Consider the following 17,876-nt stretch of genomic DNA (forward strand, 5'->3'; position numbering starts at 1 on the left):
TTTCTTACCTTGAAAATGTATGCTAAAAATACTTAGGTTTTGCAAATCAAATGAGTTAATATATGTGTTGAAAGCTTTTTGTAGATTACAAATTTAATTTAGAAGCAGTGCCTGTAAATTACTTATCAAATTAACAGTGAAAGGAAGAAAGACAGGACAGTTGTTAAGAGGGCACCAGAAGATTTGAATTTCTCCTGTTACGAAAGAACTTTACTTGAAGTAAAGAGGGCACTGGGCTTACCACCCTGGAAGTCGATCAGTAATGGAAAGACAAGATTCTGGGTGCAAGTGGCCAGGGATAGGGGTCATGCATGTGGTGTTTTGTCACCCACTAATTTCATGCTAATCATTTTCTCCTGTCTTTTTCTGCAACGTGATTAGTAATTCCATACTATTCCACTCTGTCACAGCTATCTAAGCAGTCCCTTGTTGGATATAGGAGTATTTCAGTTTTATCTTTTTCTGGTATAGGTGCTTGCAGCAAACTTTCTATAGATATTTTGTACAATATTTGTGGTTTCCTATAAGTAGAACTCTGGTCAAAAATTATGAACTTGTTCCCCTAAATATTGTACCTCACCAGAGGTTAGTGTTCATTTCCTTACACCCTTGCTGAGATAATCTTTGTCAATTTGATAGGTAAAAAAATGAATACTGTTTTTTGGCTACATACTGGGTTTTCTTTTGTGTGGTAGTTAACATGAATTTGTAAGGGCTCTTTTATATAGTGAGGTTTTTCTAGGCATCTTTCTTAGTTTGTCACTTGGGTTTTAATTTTGTCTTTATTTTAGATCTGTCTGTAGGCAGAATGGTCAGTTTTTCCATTTCACTTTTTCCTAATTTTCTGCTAAGAAAGGCCTTGAGTGTATAATTAGGCTACTTTATCTTGCAATAGTCTAAGTTAAGCTACTTAACCTTGAAATTTAAGTAATTCAAGTCAGAGGGTCACTTGAAATATTCAATACTTGTATGTGGCTAATGAAAGGCAAATCTGGTTAAGTGCAGGGGAAAAAAGGCCATTATTTAAGCGATAGAATATAGGATGAAAATTAGCTGTATATTTCCCTTTCATAATCATTTATATGGATAACTCATTTGAATGAGAATTCCTCATCTCCCAAGTCCATGTTCATTTAGAAGTCAGTTTGTTTAGTGAAGATCTTTCTTTAGACTGAAATTTATATGCAGTGTAATTGTCTTCAAATTTTGATACAATGTTATAAGTAAAAATAGATCCCTTTTTCCCTCAGGAGGGAAAAAAGAGGTAGCAAAACCAGATGGAGTTGGAGGAAGAAAAAAGTACTTTGTTTTTTCACTTTTTGTCCAACCCCCCCTCCCTTAATTCCATTCTCAGATGGGGAAAGGTCCTGTTTTTCATTGAACTCAAACTTCTCAATCCCTACCTATTACCAATTCACAATCCAAGACCATATAGTATCTTCCTTCTTTGGAAAAGAGGCAAGTATGAATTTTGAGTAGTGAGTTGGTTGGACAGTGTTGTGCCTAGAAACTTGAGGTTTAGAGTTGGTTGGTTTTGATTGTGCAGGGGGTAGGGTATTAGGGAAGAAAGGGACGGCTTCCTAAACTTTGGATACCCAACCCTGTACAATAGATATTTGTTAGCAACAGAGCCAGCCCTTCTCTCTAACTGTACATGGTTGACAAAGACAGCCTACATCTAACATATATGTAAACATTCCACATTATAGTGAAATATTCTGGTGTACTGAGGCATTTTTTTAAAAATTTTTATTTATTTTTGGCTGTGTTGGGTCTTTGTTGCTGTGTGCGGGCTTTCTCTAGTTCCAGTGAGCGGGGGCTACTCTTTGTTGTGGTGCGTGGGCTTCTCATTGCGGTGGCTTCTCGTTGTGGAGCACGGGCTCTGGAGCGCAGGCTCAGTAGTTGTGGCGCACGGGCTTAGTTGCTCCGTGGCATGTGGGATCTTCCCGGATCAGGGCTCGAACCCATGTCCCCTGCATTGGCAGGAGGACTCTTAACCACTGTGCCACCAGGGAAGCCCTATACTGAGGCATCTTAACGACAATTAGGATACTATTTTGACACCTTACCAAATTGCTTGGAACAGTTGTTCAGATCTTACATCCCATAATACAGTGTATTAATTAGATCAACCAAAACCTATTGGTTAAATACTATCTCTTAACTGCATTTTTTTTTTTTTTTTTTTTTTTTTTTGGGCGGCCCGCTGGTCTTGTGGGATCTTAGTTCCCCTGACCAGGATGGAACCCGGGCCCTTGGCAGTGAAAGCGCCATGTCCTAACCACTGGACTGTCAGGGAATTCCCTTAACTTCATTCTTAAAGTAAACCAATCTTGGAAATATAGGTTTAGAGGCCAGAAGGTTAGGATTAAAGAGTGAGGGATGGGTGGATCAGCACAATTTCGTTCACATTGGTGGTGAAACATTTAGTACTATGTTACTTCAAAACGTGTTGATGCTTCGCTCTTAAATTGTTTCAGTTTAAGTCATTTACTCTTATTTCTCATGCACATTGGTCAGGACAAGCAATATTAGAGATCTCATTAAGTGGTAACCGAAGATAACTGAAAAGAGTTAAAAAACCTGGATTCGATCCAACCGAATCCTGCCACTGATTGGGGAGGCTTGAGCAAACCACTTGCCTGAGTGTCCTCATCTGTAAAAGCGGGGCTCACATTAAAGAACCACAAGATGTTTTCCAGAATCTCATCCCATGAGACTCCTATCTCAGCTCTCAGGTCGGCTGTCAAGTTGGTGTCACTCTGACTGCCCTCTGTGTCCCTCACAATGACACCCACCGTGGCCCCGCTTCCCGTGGCCCCGCCTCCGTTCTCCTAAGGCCCCGCCTCCCTCCTGCGCGGCTATTTCCGGAACAGGGTGCTCCCCCAGCCCATGCGGAGCCGCGGCCTCCGGCAACACCCCCTCCGCGCTCCCGCGTGCCGCAGCCGGCGCCGCCTTTCGCCGCCGCGCGCCGCCGTCGCCCCGTGCCGCCGTCGCTGCCGCCGCGCTCGCTGGCTGGCCCGGTGCGGGCGCCGGGCTCCTGCCACAGGCGAGAACCACCGGCGCCACCACCACCACTTCGGCCCGGGCCCGGGCACCGGCCCCGCCCCGGGCCCCGGCCTGAGCCCCCCGCCCGGCCGGGCGATGAAGTGTCACTACGAGGCGCTGGGGGTGCGGCGCGACGCCAGCGAGGAGGAGCTCAAGAAGGCCTATCGGAAGCTGGCCCTGAAATGGCACCCGGGTAACTACTCCGCAGCCGCCGTGGCCCCTCGCAGAAGCCTCGGCCCTCGCCACCTTTCTCACCCCTCTCCCTAGGGTAACTCCAGGGACCTGGCTGTGTCCGGAGCTGCCCGCTCGGTAACTCCGCTCGCCCTGGAAATCGGGCCGGCGCCCAACCCGGCGCCCGGCTAGGTGGCCCCTGCGCAGTCCTGGCGATGAGCGTCCTCGGCTCCCCGGTGGACGCAGCCCTCCACCCCCAGGCTTCACTGGAGCCCCGAGCACCTCGTCCCTTCCTAGACGCCCCCCGCCCCGGTTCCCGCGTGGCCACTGGATGGGGAAAGATTAACATCCTAGAGACTTCCCTGCTCCTCCCACTCCTTCGCAGACGGCCCCGAGCGGGGAGGAGTCGCGAGCTCTTAACCCAGTCCTGCCTCGGGCTTGTCCCTCGCTGGAGTACCCTGCAGCTCGGCTTCCCCGGGCTTCTCCTCGGGGAAGAAACATTAAAGTTGCTCTTAACTTCATCAAGGAATCCCAGCTACTTAAGACAAGGGAGCTCGTGACATGTCTTTTAAATAGCTATGATTTTTTCCCCTCTTTTGGTAGGCTGAGTGACCCTGTACTTGACTTCGGATGTTCTGCAGATTAAGAATTTTGAGTGTCTTCCCGAGTGAAGTTCATGTGTTTACTTAGAAGTATGCTTCCTTTGGATGTTGTATTGGGTTGTGTAGTCCAGGCCTTTGTGACCGTCGTGAAGTAATTTGATCTTCTAGACCGGGGAACTAAGACAGTATTTGAATCTCAGCTTTTTGAGGTTTATAAGAGGCTTTCGTATTAGTATTAGTCAGTAAGCATGTTTCTAGAGTCTCTGAAATGCTAAGATGGAGACCTCAGAGTCTTGTTTGGAAAACATGCCTTACACACACGAAAAGTTAAATACAAATGCAAACAGAATAGCATAGCATATATAATTGGTAGTTGTGTTGATGGAACAACTAATAACTGCCCCAGGGATTCAGAGCAGGGAGTTTTCACTATGTACTGAGAGGCAGTGAAGCTCCCCCTTGGCAGAGGAGTCTAGCCGTTAGCTGGATCCTGGAGGAATGGGATTGAGAGAAGTGAATATAACAGTATGGGAAAGAGCACCGTGTGGCCCAAAGATGGCCTAGGGCACAGTTCGACCGAAGGCAGTGTTTATCGGAAGTCTGAAAATATGGGTCGAGAGAAGAGCTGAAGGGAGGGCTTGGGACCCAAAGTCAGAAGGTAATGGTTATAGTTGATGGAACAGGAAATAAAGGTATGGGTTTGTTGCTTAAAGTTGTAATGATGACCAACAGAGGAACTAAAAAATATCTGATGTATATTGGAAGGGAAGAGGTAAATGAGCTAAATGTTCATTAAGAAGTCACTAGGTATATCCAAAATTAATAGGTCCAAAATTAGTGTAGAGGCATATTCTTAGAGTAATAGGGGTTACCGTTAGAAATCGAGTTAAGAATTTGTTGACTCTGGGTGGGAAAGAGTGGGAAAGAGGATTAATGCTTGTCACCAAGTGCATATATAATTTTGATGACAGTATTAAAACGTTTTTGAGTAGTAGTTTGAGATTAGATTGTAAAGGGCTCTGAATGTTAGGCAAAGGACTGTGAAATTTGTTTATCCAATAGTGGAGAGTTGAGGCTGGTTTTATTAAGATGTCTTGGGAAGGTGCTATGAAGGCAGGTTAGTACTATGAGGAGGGGTGGAGACAGAAGTCAGGTAGAGTCCGTCCGCCTTGGGCACCGATGGGCCAAAACTAGGCTTGGGGTCAGTGGGAGGGGTAAGGCCTGGGATGAAGAGAAGTTGCAAGAGAAAAGTTACCAGATTTGGTGACTAGTTGGAAATCAGTGCAAAGAAGAAGGCAAATGTTACTAAAATATCAGTTAACTACTTTGAAACCAAATGTGTTAGGAACTAAATGTGAATAGCTTCTTTGAATGTCATCAGAATTCGTAACATCCTAAATATCTTGGTTTGAAAATGCCTGTACATATAAGAGATAAATACTGTCCCAGGAGACACATGATTTTGATATGCTTTGCTTTGCTGGCTCATTAATTTGTTCAGTCTGACACTCAGCAAATGTTTAATTTCATTCTGTGTGTAAGGTACTGTGTTAGATGTTAGGTGACATATAGGCTGTGCTTCAAAGACTAATATGTACCTCATATAGAAAGGCTGCCCATTTTCATTGTTAAAAAAGAAAGAGATTACCTTTATTTCTGTTATTGGGGAACTGAGAATAATTTCCAGTAGGGTCAGTAGCACTGCGTAGTAAGGTCACTCCTTGTGAAAGCCAGGCTTTCAGTAATTCATCTGATGACTGTTCCCTGAACACCTTACTGTGGAACGAGACAGGAGTGGTCCCTGCCCTGCTGGCCCTGCTGTCTTCTGGGAGACACAGAGGAAAGCAGTCACTTTTCATCCGGTGAGATAAGGGCAGTATGAGGGCAAATACAAGGTGCTTATGAGCACATGTACCAATCTGGACTGGGTTTTCTAGTGGGTGGGATAGATGTGCATCCCTGAAGAAGTGACATCTAGGTCGAGACCTAAAGCGGGAACACAGGGAATACGGGAGGTGGAAGGCAAGAGAGGGCACGGCAGAGTCTAGGAAGGGGAAGAGGTGAGCCTGCCCAGGTGAGCAGGGGCCGGGTCTTGAAGGTTGTGGTAACCTGCATTAGGCAGATTGGGTTTTAACCTAAGGGCGTTGGGAAGCATTGAAGGGTTGGAAGCAGGGGAAATGATAGGTTTGTATTTTTCTAGTATCTCTATGGCTGTAGTGGGGAGAACGGATTGGAGCGGGCAAGGCTGGAGGTAGGGAGACCAGTAGGTCCAGGGACACTGACATGACTAGGATGACGATAGGACCTGGGGGTGGAGACTGAGTCACGTGCTGAAATCCTCAGCGAGTAGGGGGAGCAGTTGGGAGGCGAGTGAACAGTGAGAAGGACGGGAAGACGGAGAGATGGCCAGATGGTCTGAATCTCGACGGAGTGCTGGTTTGTCCTCAGGGGTGAATAGAGAATCAGTGACCAGGAGGGCGTCAGCTTTACCACCAGACCTGCTGTATGACAGCTGTGCTGGAGCCCGAGAGGCCTGTAGGGAAGTGGTGTTCTCAGGGAACCTGGCTTCAGTCAAGGCAGGACTTAAAAGGCACAGTCCATGAAATGTTCTAGAAGGTAGTGTAAAAAACGTTTGGGACAAAGTGGAAGACGGTGTGAATGGATCAAGAGAAAAGCACAGAGGATAGTATGAGAATGCCTTTTAAACTTTAATGACTGGATATGCAAGACCTGTGGCTTTGCATTTGGCTAATAATCAAGGTGGACTTTCCATTTTTTATGATTGCTTGTTAACTACAGTCATGTTCAACCCCCTGTTCAGCCAGTTACAAGTATATTTAAGTGAAATAAAAAGCCATATGACAGATTGAAAAAACTTGTTAAAAAAGAAGCTCCAGTAAGTGATTAGATCTTACTTTCAGATGGTACATTGTTGGGTTTTTTATGTTTAAAAGCTTTAGCTCTTACCAGACTTCTTTGAGGGAGGAAAGAAGGGAGTGGGAAGAAACAGGACAACAAAGTACAGTACAGATTAAAAGGTGAAGAAGAACCACCCACTTACCACCCCAAACAGTCACCTTTTTTGTCTCATGTCAGGAGATTTAGTTGCTGGCTTTTTCTGCCTTTCTGCTTTAATTTTTTTTTTTTTTAATTTAACATCTTTATTGGAGTATAATTGCTTTACAATGTTGTGTTAGTTTCTGCCGCATAACAAAGTGAATCAGCTATATGTATACATATATCCCCATATCTCTTCCCTCTTGCGTCTCCCTCCCACCCTCCCTATCCCATCCCTCTAGGTGGTCACAAAGCACCGAGCTGGTCTCCCTGTGCTATGCGGCTGCTTCCCACTAGCTAGCTATTTGAACTATGCTTTTTTGTTTATCTGACCAAAATGTTATTAATGATTTGATGAAGACATAGAAGTCATGAGCTGGACTATCACCGTGGAGACGTATCAGGATTGTGTTCAGCTGCACGTGACAGGAAACTGGCAATTGTGGTCAAAACAAAGAGTCATTTTATTTTCTTCATGTAGCAAGAAATCCAGAGGTGGCCCATCTTGGTAGCTCCAGCTGCTTGATGAAGCCATCGAAGACCTGCTCCATCATCCTGACCATAAGACTTGAGTCCTTGCATCAAGTGTAAGCAGTTAAGCCTCAGAGAAGTTCATTACTCTCATGTGGAGGCGCAGAGAGAGGCAGGTGGGCCCCAGTGCAGCAGGTGTCCTCCGTGAGGTCCTTGGCCTCTGCTCAGCAGCTGTCAGATGAGGCCTCACTCAGCGTCTGAAACGGCAGCAGGGGATCCCAGGCAGCGGTGTGGAGGAGGAAAGGATAAAGCAGGGACAGAGTGTGTGCTGGTTGCCTCTCAAGGAAGTCTTAAAAGCCACCACAGAATACTTTTATAGATTTTATTGACCGGAGCTTAGTCACATGGTCATGCCAAGCTTCAAGGGAGACTGGAAACGGAGTCTTTCTTTGGCGGATCAGGTGCCCCCATAAAATCAGGATTCAGTTGTTACCGGAAGAAGGGGATGAACTAGCAGTCTCTGCCTCAGTCCTCATAATCTGCCTGCAGGCAGTGTACCCGGGCTTTGGGCAGGACACGGGGGATGAGTTAAGGGCATAAGGTGAGTGCCACCCAGGCCCATCCCTTTCATCAGGAGAAACAGTCTTCTCCTAGAAGCTTCACTTAGTAGATCTGTGTTTGTATCTGATTGGCTAAAGCTGGGTCACCCGACAACCCCAACTTCAAGAAAGTCTGGGGAGGTGAATTTTTTAAGTGTGTGTATTACCACTGTGATCAAAATCAGGTTTTGTTAGGAGGAAGAGGAGAATGGATATCGAGTAGGCAACTAGTAGTATTTGCCACAGAGTAGTAATAAAAATCTAAAATAATTAAATCTAAAATTATCAAAACAGGATACTGGGTGTCCTGTGTTTAGAATCCAATTGCAGCAGGGCCACAACAAGATGGAATTTGATAGTATGCATTGGAAATAATGGAAAACCTAGCCACAGTGGCTTAGTAGGTTAAGAATTTATTTTTCTCACCACAGGGAGGCTTGGAGGTAGGTGCCTGCTGGCATTGTTTCAGTGGCTAAGTAATGTCACTGTGAATCTCTTGACTTTTCCTTCATGGTCTCAAGATGGCTGCTGCAGCTCCAGCTCTCATGTCCATGTACAAGACAAAAAGAGGAAGGAAAGAAAATACACTAATAGACTTCTGCTTTCATCTCACTGGTCAGAACTGTGTCACGACCCTTCCTAGCAGCAAGGGAGGCTGGATAAGCTAAAATACTTGCTTATTTTTTAGCTTATCCAGCCTCCACAGTAAAGGCTGCAAGAGAGAAAGGAGGGAGAGGTGTTGGATGATCTAACCTTTAGTATCTGCCACAGAATGGATTGAGTACTATATCTGAGTTAAAAAAATATTTGTTATACAGTTATATTGGCTTGTCAGGAATTTTTTAAAAATTATTTATTTATTTATTTAGTTGCTTCGGGTCTCAGCTGTGGCAGGAAACTCTTAGCTACGGCACGCATGTGGGATCTAGGTCCCTGACCGGGGATTGAACCACGGCTTCCTGCATTGGGAGTGTGGACTCTTAACCACTGTGCCACCAAGGAAGTGCCTCTTGTCAGTAATTAATATGAAAAATACTTGAAACTTTGTCACCTATAAATTCAATATGACTTACTGTGATATTGTTGCTAAAAGCTAATATAATTAGCTATAGTGATTAGAAGTAGAATGTTAAGGAATTAATGAATGGCTCCTTGATGATCACTGTCTTTGACTGCATTTGAAGTAGAGGGTATTATAGTGTGCATAAGAAATGGGAGATTTAGTCCAGAGAAGAGGTAGACTAGGAGATGACCCATGGGCTGCTCTGTGGAAGGGGAGTCAGACCTGCGTGGTATTATACAGCTAGGCTCCTGTGGTGGAGTTTTTTTTGTTTCTGTTTCTTACTTTATTTTTTAATTCCGAGGGAGCATGATTCTGTATCTAAAGCTTTTTGTGTTAAAGCATCTTAGTAAAGAGATCTGTGGCAAATTGCTGCACTTGAGAAGGTGTTGTCCGTGTCAGTTGTTGAGCAGAAGCCCGCTTGAAGGACTGGGGGCTGTGTAATGGTATCTGAAAAGAGGAGGTAGGATACCCTTGAGGGCCTTGTTTTAAGACTGCTTCTGTCATATTTTTTTTCTTAGAGGCAAATATTGAGTTGTAGCTTAAAGAACATTGATGTACTCCATAGTAGGTTCAAAATATTTTGCTTTCTGAGTGTATTAGTTATCTATTGCTGTGTAAAAATTACCGAAAACTTAGGGCTTAAAACAACAAACAGCAAATATTTTCTTTTTTTTTAGCAAATATTTTCATAATACGGACTCACACAGTTTCTGGGGATCAGAATCAGAATGGTGTAGCTGGGTGGCTTGGCTCAAGGTTTCTCACCAGGTTGAATCACCACTGTCTGGGAAAACCCACTTTCAAGCTCACCCCCATAGTAATGGCGGGCCTCAGTTCCTTGTTGGCTGTGGGCCGGAGGCCTTCATTCTTCACCACGTGGGCTTCTCATGGACCACTGGAGTGTCATGCTGTGGCAGCTGGCTACTCCCAGTGATCCAAGAGAGAGCGAGCGCCCAAGATGCAAACTACAGTCTTTCATGATCTAATCTTGGAAGTAATGTCCTGTACCGTCACCACTCCTGCCACCTGCTTTCGGTCACAGAGACCAACCCCGGTGCCATGGGAGGGGACCACACAGGGCGTGAATGCCAGGAGGTGGGGGTCCTTGGGGGCCATCTTGGAAGCTGGCTACCACCCTGAGGCAAAGATGCTTTCTGAATTCCACGGTTAAGGAAGTATAACTAAGGGAAAAGTAATTAGTTAGTACATAGTTTTTAAACTTTATGAGATTTATTTTGGTATATGCTGATAAGAAAGAAAACCTTAAGGACGGTGGTAAAGATGGATTAAACATAATCTAGCACTGAATAGTAACAGCCTTTCTATAAATGATTGATTTATATATTTTACTCCTTCTAAAAATAAAATGTGTACTACTCAGCATTTTCTATTTGTGGATATCCAGGTTGAGTGCTCAGTAATGCACTGAGATTTAGAGAAAAGCATGAAATTTCTACTCAAGTTGACACTTATAACAGATCCTGATTATCAGCTGTCATCCATTTTCTCTGTTTTTCCTTAGTTGTTTTTCTTCGTTTTTGTACACTCATCTATTTATGGCATTTCTGATGGAAGAGGTCCCGTTTAGAGTCTGTCCTTTACTTTTTTAAATTTTTTTAAAATTTTTATTTATTTATGGCTGTGTTGGGTCTTCGTTTCTGTGAGAGGGCTTTCTCTAGTTGTGGCGAGCGGGGGCCACTCTTCATCGCGGTGCGCGGGCCTCTCAGTATCGCGGCCTCTCCCGTTGCGGAGCACAAGCTCCAGACGCGCAGGCTCAGTAACTGTGGCGCACGGGCCCAGTTGCTCCGCGGCACGCGGGATCCTCCCAGACCAGGGCTCGAACCCGTGTCCCCTGCATTGGCAGGCAGATTCCCAACCACTGCGCCACCAGGGAAGCCCCTGTCCTTTACTTTTTTGATGACTGAATTTCTGTGCCTTTATTTTAACAGATAAAAATCTGGATAATGCCGCAGAAGCAGCTGAGCAATTTAAACTAATCCAAGCAGCGTATGACGTGTTGAGCGACCCTCAGGAAAGAGCATGGTGAGCATCACACTGTCCTTCCTTGTGGATCTTGTTGGGAAGAATGGTCAACAGAGGGTTTTTAAAACATTTAATATGTTAAATGGTTTGGGGTGTGTTCTGAAGCACCAGTCACATATTCATTATATAAAATGCAGTGTGTTGGTAGGAAGGAACCTTCGAGATGATTACTCCAACTCTGATATTATAGACGATGAAACACAAAGCTTGGCAATCGTAGATAGTTTTAATTTTGATACTTATGAAGTGCTTTCTCTTTGAATAAGGTCTTTTTGATGTCTGACAAATTTACTGATGTCAGAAAAGGAAGAATGTTGACTTTTCCTTAAAAAACAGATACAGTGTTTTCATCAAGAATTGTAATATTTTCCCAAGAACTACTTTCTATAAGAAATTGAGTTAAGCTTCTACATCTATGACAGATTCTTTAACTCAGGATGACCTGATCATTTAATGCCATTTCCAAACAAAAATTTCTGCGTTTGAAGTTCTGGGTTTCCAGATTCTCAGTGAACTTTTTGCTACAAAGTCCTGACATAACTGTGCAAGATCCCACAGAGCAGGTGGGTGTTCAGTTCACCCGTGCAAGTCTTCTGTGTGGTAGCATACAAGCACGGCCAGCTGTCAAGAGAGAAAGGCTGTAAAGAAAATTCTTTTTTTTTTTTCACTTGGTCAAGATTTATTTCAAGGCCTGAAAACACTGACTAATCGAAAATGGCCCTACTGCAATTTCTTATAATATATAAATAATATAAAACTTTAAAAAATGTAGACACTATTAACTAACTCCTAAACCACACACTATAGGCTTTTCAAAAGCAATAGTTATTTAACAAAATGTAAGGTGACAATATCAAAGAATTTTCACACTTAATGAGGACACAATCTGTCGCAAGCTACTCACACAAACACAAATCTTTTTTACACTTTCCATGTTTGTTTTTAACTTTGTTTCATAGAACCACTGATAATTGAGGCTTCTTTCAAGTATAGGATTTCTAACATTAAATTACATTTTCAAAGTATTTCTATAAAGAAGAAATGAAAAAGACACATACTACATTGTTTGCCATAAATTCATACACCAAAAAGTTAGACAATCCAACTGAATTTATTCCTGCTTCCCCCTTCTCCAACATTAGCTTTAGATGTTCGTCTAAATATTATATAAACAGTTTTGTTAAAATCAGTTCTCTCATTTATGCAGATTAGGGGAAAATGGTTTTATAATGAGTTATCTTTAAAATTATCTTCTAGGCAGCACTCTTTAGCCTTAAATTACATTGTGCACACACAACTACAACAGTTTGATTTGCTCAGGAACATATAATCACATTAAAATCAAATAACTTTGTAGTTCATAGTTTAGTTGGCTCTTAAATAGTTTCCCTGAGAGGGAAACAAGTATTTTGTGTTGTTTAAGAAACTGATATAGATAAATGAAATGCTAGGTGTTCGTTTAAACTTTGAGGAAACCTACAGATGAACTTTTGGGTGTTTTTTCTAAAATGCAAAAGATATGCACTTAATCACTGTTCATATAGTGAAGGGATGGGATGGCAGATACAGATGCAGATGAAACTCTACATTTTGTAAATGTAGAGTTGGATATTCTAAATGGAAGAGCTGACACTGACAATTGTTTACAGGAAACAAAGGTTAAGAAAAATGTTGAAGAACATCTACTCTTAAAAAGAGAGAAGTGTTTTACAACACAAAAATGAGAACTAGAGATTCGAGAAACACTCATTTTACTGTTTTAAAAGAAAAACAAAAAAATAATAGGGAGAGAGTCCAGACCAATTAGAACTGAGGCAGCTGTAACAAAAATGGAACCTAGTACAGTGATTTGAGCCCTTAAAGGAAATGACTACCTAAAATGAAATTTCACAAGTCCTCATGTCTATAACAATATATAAATGCACAAAATATCAAAAATACGAAGTCTGGACTTTTCCCCTTAGGTTTGTAATAAACTGTCAACCCTCTGCTTAATATAGTTCCTTTTATGAGCCTTCTGACTAGCAGAGCATGCTATCCAGGTACATGCATGCTAGAACTTTACCATGAGAATTATAGTTCTCATCTCAAACTAGTGGCTTGCCTGTTACCCGTATTTATATATATTTCATTCCCATTATAGAACACTTAAGGCCTTTCTAGTGGTACATTTTAATCAACATATTACATAAAAAAGAATCTTGATTTTTAAAATGAACCTTTTTAGTACTGTAACGTGATGGGTTTAATTGAACAGCGGGAACATAATATGGTAACTACATTGTACTGTTTAATTCACAGCTGTAGGAAAATGTCTGATTTTTAAAATATAACCAAGATGGGACTGTAGAGTTATGAGGAGTAAAATATGAGAAAACAGTGAATGAATAAATAAGATGCTTTTCCATCAGTGACCATTCATTATTTTGCTTTTAGGAACCTGGAAGAAGTTGTCTTCTTTGAGTTTCAAATGTTTTGGTAAATCTAGTCGTTTCTTAGCTTCCTCAGTATCACCTTGAATTGCTGAAATGAGTGACTCTAAAGAATCACAGTTCTTTTCTGGTCTGAGGTAGCGAGAATTTCCCCATAGAAGTCCTCTTTGAAAGTATGCATGATATGAGCTTCCATGGACGTTTTCGTATTCTTGTAGTATGGGTTCCATCCTATGCTCACCACCATCTTACGGACGTCTCCACTTCCAGCACCGGCCCAACCATGATATATGCCAGTGGATGCATCAGCCGAAAGATTATCTACTACTTGTTCAGGAAAGTTAGCTGTAGGGATGCCCAGGTGCTTGGGGCCGCGACCGAAGCCTCGCACCACCTGGCCGTGGCAGAAGTACGGCAGGTGCCTCATGACGCCGTCCGCTCGGGGTGCGGGCTGCGGTCCAGTCCGCGCGTCCGGCCGAGCCGCCGTCAAGGCGGTACCCGGACCCCCCGGACCAGCCGGGGGACACGGGCGGGAGCTCCGCAGGCTGGCTGGGCGGGCGAGCGCACGGGCGTACAACGGGCCGAGCGGCGCGGACCACACGCCTCGGCGATACCCTCACGTCGCTAACCGAACAGAAGGTGCCGGGCGATTCAGAGGCTGCGTCTGGAGGACAATTCTTACTAAATTATCTTTTATATAAAAATCAGAGAATCCTAAATTTTTCTCCTCCTGAGGAATTTGGAAATCTGGCCTTAGAAATGCTTTTGCCTTCCTTTGGAAACTTTGAAATTCTTTCCTGCCTTCCTTTTGCTCTAGCTCTTCTCTAGATCTTAGGTTGTTTTCTTGTCCCGAGGATTCCCTTGTCTTTTTGTTTAAAGGCCCTGCCTATTAACTCTCCTGTCATCTGGAGGCAGTACTGCACAGTGGCGAGGAGCATGGGCCTTCTGGTGCAGGACACGTAGTTTTGAATTCTAGCCCTGCTGCTTATTGGCTTTATGACTGTGGACAATGTTATGTAATATTGCTGAGCTTCAATTTCCTGTTATATCAAACGAGAGTAATAACTAACTTTACAGAGTGAGGGGCAGTTGTATGTGTGTGAAGCTCCTAGATTGTTTACATAAACATTAGAAGAATTTTATTCTGGTCCATGTTGGTAAATTCCCAGATCGCAAATGTATAATTAGTCTGTGGACCAGATGATGTCCACTACTGTCTTATTTAGTAAGGTCTCTTTCGTGTGAAAGTGCAGCTACCTTTCTGGGAGAGTCATGGACATTCCCTGGCTCATTAAATTCCCCTCTTCGTATTGGCTAGTACCGTATACTGCCTGTAATGTACTGGGAGTTGCAGTCATAGTTTTAATCAGCAGTTCTGTGAAAGATTATTAAGTCTTTGCCTGTTGATATTTTTCTTCAGATTTTTTGGTTGTGAGTTGACCACGTTAAAATGTACAATAATTATATTTTGACTGTTTCAGAGTAAGGAATCCTTTTGAATTCTTATTTATTCAGCCTTCACTGATGTCGCTAATTTTTTTTTGTTTAGGTATGATAATCATAGAGAGGCTCTGCTTAAAGGTGGGCTTGATGGAGAGTATCAAGATGACAGCTTAGATTTGCTTCACTATTTCACTGTGACCTGTTACTCTGGTTATGGAGATGATGAAAAGGTAAGAAATGAACTCACTGATAATTTCTTATCAAGCACTTAAGTAAGACTCTCAAATGCAAAGAGAATTCTTAAAATTATTCTACAATAGAAGGTGAAAGAATGTTCATTTTGGAAACTGAAAAACAGAGCCTTCATATTTAAACTGTCAGCATATAAAGACCTTCAGTTGAAAACTAAATGTACTTGCAGTGACCGAGCTTGGGTCTGTACTTCTGTAACATTAAAGTTTTTCATGTTGCATTTTAAAATCTTATTCTATAATTAAACTACAAAAGTGTTAAGAATTTGTGTTTCTGTTACTGTTTTTTAGGGCTTTTATACAGTGTATCGTAATGTTTTTGAAATGATTGCCAAGGAAGAACTAGAATCTTCTTTAGAAGAGGATGTTGAGGATTTCCCAACTTTTGGAGACTCCCAGAGTGACTATGATACGGTAGAAGAAAAATTCATTGCCATTTTGTAATTAGCATTTGTCAGTGTATCTTTTCCGCATTTCTTTATTTAAAAAAAAAGGGTTCTAGTTCCCGGTCTTTTACTGTGACTCTCTTCCTCTCTTTTTTTTCCTGATCACCTCCCCTCTTTTCACTGTTTAGTGATCATGGTCCCATTCCATTAATTTCCTCGTCAAATTCATTCTGAAGAGTTACTTTGTAAAGCCTTCAAAGGACTGTCTTCTCTGTTGATTAATAGTAAAGTTGTATATATGAAGAAAGGAGGTTAGATGTTTTGCAGCAGCAATATTTGCTGCCTTACTAAAAAAGAAATCCAAATAAAAATCTAGCATTTTACCTATTTTCTTTGTCACTAGGTAGTCCATCCTTTCTACGCTTATTGGCAGAGCTTCTGCACTCAGAAGAACTTTGCTTGGAAAGAGGAATATGATACACGACAGGCTTCAAACCGCTGGGAGAAACGAGCCATGGAAAAAGAGAACAAAAAGATTCGAGACAAAGCAAGGAAAGAGAAGAATGAGCTTGTCCGTCAGCTGGTAGCTTTCATCCGTAAAAGAGATAGAAGAGTGCAGGCTCATCGAAAACTTGTGGAAGAACAGAACGCAGAGAAGGCGAGGAAAGCCGAAGCAATGAGGCGGCAGCAGAAGCTAAAGCAGGCCAAGTATGTGGTGCTGGCTGGACCCTGTCTATAAGTAGGTGCCGGTCACAGGAAGCATCAGTGGATACCTGACGTGGTGCTTTCATGGGGGGTTTAATCCGCATTCTGCCTTCATCCTTTTCTTTTACATCCTGGCATTGGACGATGTCTTTTCATCGACTGTGAAAAAATGTTTCTTTTGAGTTGGATGTTTTCCTTCAGAGGCCCTTTATACTTGAGATTCTTTTCAGACTCTTGTAACGTTTAATAATAACTAATGTTAATCGAATTCTCATTCTGTACAAGGCCCTGTTGTAAGTGCTTTTCTTGCAACAATTCTGTGAAGTAAGTTCTGGTTTTTATCCTCTTCCTTTTGAGGAAATGAGGCCCAAGATCACGTAGCTAATAAATTGCAGAGGTGGGAATTGGACCCTAGAAGTCAGTCCAGTGCCCTGCTTTTAAGTACCACACAATACTCTACTCTGTCAGTATACTCTTAGATATTTAGTTCATCTCAGTGCCTTTAAAGTTTTGTTGTTTTGAGTCCCTGTAAAGGCATTGTGTCCAGAGCATTATAGCATTCTTTAAAAAACTATTCACTTCTTGAAAGTTCTACCCACCTCATCTTTGAAAAATTAGCACTTTACATGACACTTACGGTTTAAAACCACCTGAAGACTTTTTTTTTAATAAATTTATTTTATTTATTTTTGGCTGCGTTGGGTCTTCGTTGCTGCGCGCGGGCTTTCTCTAGTTGCGGCGAGCGGGGGCTACTCTTCTTTGCAGTGTTTGAGCCTCTCATTGCGGTGGCTTCTCTTGTTGCGGAGCACGGCCTCTAGGCCCGTGGGCTTCAGTAGTTGTGGCTCATGGGCTCTAGAGCGCAGGCTCCGTAATTGTGGCACACGGGCTTAGTTGCTCCGCGGCATGTGGGATCTTCCTGGACCAGGGCTCGAACCCGTGTCCCCTGCATTGGCAGGCAGATTCTTAACCACTGCGCCACCAGGGAAGTCCCCACCTGAAGACTTTTAGTAAGTTGCAAAGAGTTATATGTTTCAAAACCCGTTATCTAGTGGAGCAATTAAGATCAACCACATAACAGATAACAGATTTAAGTGACTTTGCCTGCTTCAGCCAAGTACAGGTTTTAAGTTTGTAGGCAATGACAATTTGGGAGGAAGAAGCTCTCCAGGGGATGGGTTTTAAGCCCCCAAAATAAATAAAACCAATGCAGAGACTGTGCTGTGTGTGTCTAGACTGGCAGAGCAGTACCAAGAGCAGAGCTGGATGACGGTGGCCGATTTGGAGAAGGAGCTCAGGGAGATGGAGGCACAGTATGAAAAGGAGTTTGGAGACGGATCAGGTGAAGATGAAGCGGAAGAGCAGGAACTCCAAGACGGACAGGATGGTAACTTCCTCCATTCATTAAGAAACTGTAGGAAGTAAATGCTTTTGTGCTCAGGGGTTGTGCACTCAGGATGCTCACAGGTGTCCGTAAAGGGCTCAGGTGTGAGACAACAGGGAATGGGAGGGCAGATGAAAATCTGGAGAACACCTGGGTTCCAGCCGATTGTTGCCAGTTTCATGTTTGTTTGGTTTGTTTGTTTTTAAAGTGAGGCCGGAAAACTG

General features: G+C 42.9%; 1 protein-coding gene and 1 pseudogene across 2 annotated transcripts in view; one reads left to right on the forward strand and one right to left on the reverse strand.

Moving 5' to 3' along the window:
• Positions 1-2,987: 2,987 nt before the first annotated feature.
• The window catches only part of DNAJC21 (DnaJ heat shock protein family (Hsp40) member C21), a 31,956-nt gene continuing 17,067 nt past the window's right edge, over positions 2,988-17,876 (forward strand). For both annotated transcript variants that reach the window (XM_059916220.1, XM_059916219.1), the window contains exons 1-6: positions 2,988-3,241; positions 10,961-11,054; positions 15,036-15,159; positions 15,472-15,594; positions 15,970-16,274; positions 17,504-17,655. In XM_059916220.1, the coding sequence (XP_059772203.1) occupies positions 3,145-3,241; positions 10,961-11,054; positions 15,036-15,159; positions 15,472-15,594; positions 15,970-16,274; positions 17,504-17,655 (895 nt within the window). In that variant the 5' untranslated portion in view covers positions 2,988-3,144. The remainder of the gene's footprint in view (positions 3,242-10,960; positions 11,055-15,035; positions 15,160-15,471; positions 15,595-15,969; positions 16,275-17,503; positions 17,656-17,876) is intronic.
• Positions 13,462-14,844, reverse strand: LOC132362038 (riboflavin kinase-like; annotated as a pseudogene).

The sequence above is a fragment of the Balaenoptera ricei genome, chromosome 3 (assembly GCF_028023285.1).
Source record: "Balaenoptera ricei isolate mBalRic1 chromosome 3, mBalRic1.hap2, whole genome shotgun sequence".
Classification (NCBI taxonomy): domain Eukaryota; kingdom Metazoa; phylum Chordata; class Mammalia; order Artiodactyla; family Balaenopteridae; genus Balaenoptera; species Balaenoptera ricei.